Below are 3258 nucleotides of genomic sequence, written 5' to 3'. Positions count from 1 at the left end.
ACTACATCATATCATACATTACTATATTAACGCAAGGCTATACAAGGTAACTAGTATATCATGTTGTTAAACAAGTTTCATGCTTGACATATGTATCTAGTCAAATTCTAGAAGGTACAGATTCGCGAGGGAAGGACTTCACACAATGACCAGTACAAATGGACGTACAAACACGTTCAAGTCCTTCAGAGGCCTCAACTGAACCAAGCAGCACAAACTGTGCACAGCACCAAATGGACTTTTCACAATCGCCTCCACACAAACTGAAAGCTAGAGCTTTTGGTTTTGCAGAAAGGGACTTGAAGTCTCCCTTAAGTTTGTTGCCAGCCAAAAAAACTGTAGACACTTGACACTGCCAAAAGCTCCACTTTACTAGCTCTCTGAATAATGCTAAAACACCCCAGATGACTCTCAATCAGCCAAAAAGAGTAGACATGTCATGTTCAAAGAACCCACATGCAAGAAGATAATAGAATGAGAAAACTTCATTTAGAGAAGAAGGAAATGGGACTTGACAATTTCTTGAGGTATATATTGACACTCTGACCGCAAGTTGGACTAAACCACACTTGACAAACTACACATCCCGTCAAATAATTTGAGGAGGAAAATAGAAGAAGGAAAGACCACAAAAGCTGACACTTCCTGCAACATGTGCAGTTGCAGTAACTATAAGGACACTAGGTGACCGAGCGGACTAATGACAAAATTCCCAACAGATGACAACAGACAACCCAGTGATGACAATGCTAACAGCAGCAATGCATGCAAAAACTCAATGACCATCATCTCCTGATGCAGGCACAGCCTTCTCCTCAGCCTTAGGAGGTTCAGCCTCTTTTTGCTCTTCCTCAGTTTTTCCCTCTGCCTTGTCTCCAACCTTTAAACCCTCCAGAAGTTCACCAACTAAAGTAGCATCTTTCTCATCTTCATCTTGCTTCCCAGATGCCATTCCTTGTGCTTCCTCAAATGTCTTCTTGAAAGATTGTGCATCTGCAGTTTAGTGATAGTCATAAGTACAGATAATGATGAAAAGGCTGACAAACAATAATGTCCTTAATAAAAAACCAGTAAAGTGAAAAACAACACAGAAATTGAAAGAGCTTACTTTCAATGCTGCCAAAGCGTATGCAAAAAAGCTCTTCTTTCACCTCCCCATCAGCAAAATCGGGAGCATGCCACACCCAAGTTTTGTCATTACCTTGATGCTCTTGCAAACTCATGGATGGAAGGACTGCACACACAGGACAGAAAATTGAGTCAATGCACTAGCAAAATGCACAACAGAATAATCATAACCTAATGCAATATGTACACACAAGTGCAAATGGCTTTCATCATATTAAGCTGTTGCACAGTGTCAATGCATCCAACAAGATACCAGCTAAAATGCACTGGGAAAGTACGATCTTCCTTACTGCAAAAAGGAATCTAACAGCACACCAACATACAGATTTGAACTCAAGCCCCAAATAATCAGCAGGCATCCTCGAGGAAATTAAAGGAAATCATGCAAATCAATCCTCAGAAAACTTGAGTGCAGCATGAATATTTTCAGAGCATGGAAAAAACTATCCATATGGATAATTTTACACATGACAAAGTCAAATGATCCAAGTTAACACTTGAACAGAAACCCACACAGACACAAGAACTGCATGGCCTAGATATAAATGATCTGCAGGGGGGAAAACTGTTTACCAGTGTGATTAGCACAGATCTTCAATGTTTTATTCTGGCGCATAACAAGGCGGACTTTGTTGGTCTCCTTGTGCTTGAGAAGCCGGACTTGTCCAACACCTCTCTCCTTCCACTGGTTTCCATCTTTATCAAATCGGTAGAGCTTGGCTTTCCTAAATATCCATGGAGCAAATATCAGAGCAGCCAAAGGCGATCAATCTTCCAATCTACTAAGGAGATGACGTTCCTTGATAACGATCTTTTGAAGAGCTGGCAAATCAAGTAAAGAGAGCAAAGCTTGCAAGACAGATAATTGACTAACTGAGAAGATGACGATCGCTAAAAAGCGATCGCTTGTACAGCTAGCTAATCAAGTAAGCCAGGTAAAAGCTTGCAAGACAGACAACAATGGAATAAACTATTTTCTAAAACGAGCAACTGGCTTACAAAATGCTACATCAGAGGAAGAAGCATGTAGCGCAAGGACTAGCAGGCCATATAACAAGAAAAACAGACAACGCATCGATTCAGAGGCAAAGGTAGATTAGGAACCCTTGCCTGGAGAGAAGATAAGCTAAAACTTACAGGTCGATGAGAGCCTCTTCATTCTCCTCGCCGGTGCTCACGGCGACGGCGTCGAGCTTGACGATGGGGGCAACCTCGGCGCCCGTGTCCTCCTCCTCGGCCTTGGAGTCGTCGGCATCATGAGCGGCGACCTGCTCCACGGGCTCGTTGTCTTCACCGCCGGCCATGGCGATTGAAGGAACGGATGGATTGCAAGGCAGACAGAAAGGAGATGGGGGAGAGATCAGACAGCAATAGGATGTACAGGCGTCTATACCAGAGGGGCTTCGTTATCTGTTATTTCACGCAGAAAATGAAGAAGAAGAAAAAGGAGAAAAAGAAGAAAGAAGCATCGTCAGACATTTAGGGTTTCCCTTGACCTCACATCATTTGCCCCTTGATCAGTCTAGTCCCATTAACACAAGAAGTTTTTAAACAAATTCCCACATTGTGAATTACGCCGGGTGCGGGCCACCAGTCCTCCTATGGCCCCCAACACCAAGTAACTAGATATGCGGTGCCTCTCGAGCAGAAACTCATGACAATGTTGTTGTAATTCGCATTGCGAGAATCTATTTGAAACTTCTTGTATTAATGATTGACTAGGCGCTCCACACCTAGACTCGCCCCGGCGCTTCGCGTCAGGGCAGGTGCGATTTTCGCGACGAGGACGGGTGCTGGACGCGTGGCACCTGCCCCCACGTTTCTTTGTCAAGAGGTTGGGGGTTCCCACGTGGCACCCGCCCCCAACCTCCCCTTAACTAATAGTAAAGATTAAGGGGCAAATGTTGAACACTATAGCAAAAACCAAGGGAAGGAGTTAACATCCCCCTACCCCCAACCATACCTAGCTAGGTATGCAATGCCTTCTGAGCAAAAGCTCATGTTCTTGAACCATGTAGGGAAAATGAAGGGAAAAGAAGTTGTTTTTCCTCATGGAAAAACGTTAAAAACTTCTCGCTTTAGATGATAATGCATCTAGTATGGGGGGGGTTTCCTTAATCTCATATTAGC

The 3258-nt window shown here is 43.7% G+C and overlaps 1 protein-coding gene across 1 annotated transcript; it reads right to left on the bottom strand.

Moving 5' to 3' along the window:
- Nucleotides 1-467: 467 nt before the first annotated feature.
- LOC148019080 (ran-binding protein 1 homolog b-like) lies at nucleotides 468-2627 on the bottom strand. Its single transcript, XM_087701658.1, has 4 exons — nucleotides 2266-2627; nucleotides 1702-1853; nucleotides 1109-1234; nucleotides 468-993 (listed from the first exon to the last, which is right to left on the bottom strand). The coding sequence occupies exons 1-4, from the start codon at nucleotides 2430-2432 to the stop codon at nucleotides 776-778; spliced, it is 663 nt and encodes a 220-aa protein (XP_087557784.1). The 5' UTR covers nucleotides 2433-2627; the 3' UTR covers nucleotides 468-775.
- Nucleotides 2628-3258: the final 631 nt, after the last annotated feature.

This window comes from Lygodium microphyllum, chromosome 20 (genome assembly GCF_053477565.2).
Source record: "Lygodium microphyllum isolate KBCC chromosome 20, Lygodium_microphyllum_v1.1.10, whole genome shotgun sequence".
In the NCBI taxonomy this organism is placed as follows: Eukaryota; Viridiplantae; Streptophyta; class Polypodiopsida; order Schizaeales; family Lygodiaceae; genus Lygodium; species Lygodium microphyllum.
This window is presented reverse-complemented; position numbering and strand designations above follow the sequence as displayed.

Excerpts from the sequence above, each read along its gene's own strand:
- LOC148019080 (XM_087701658.1), bottom strand. The coding sequence starts at position 2,432 with ATGGCCGGCGGTGAAGACAACGAGCCCGTGGAGCAGGTCGCCGCTCAT. Across the intron at positions 1,854-2,265 it reads GAAGAGGCTCTCATCGACCT|GAAAGCCAAGCTCTACCGAT; the intron begins GTAAGTTTTAGC and ends ATGGATATTTAG. Across the intron at positions 1,235-1,701 it reads GATCTGTGCTAATCACACTG|TCCTTCCATCCATGAGTTTG; the intron begins GTAAACAGTTTT and ends CTGTGTGTGCAG.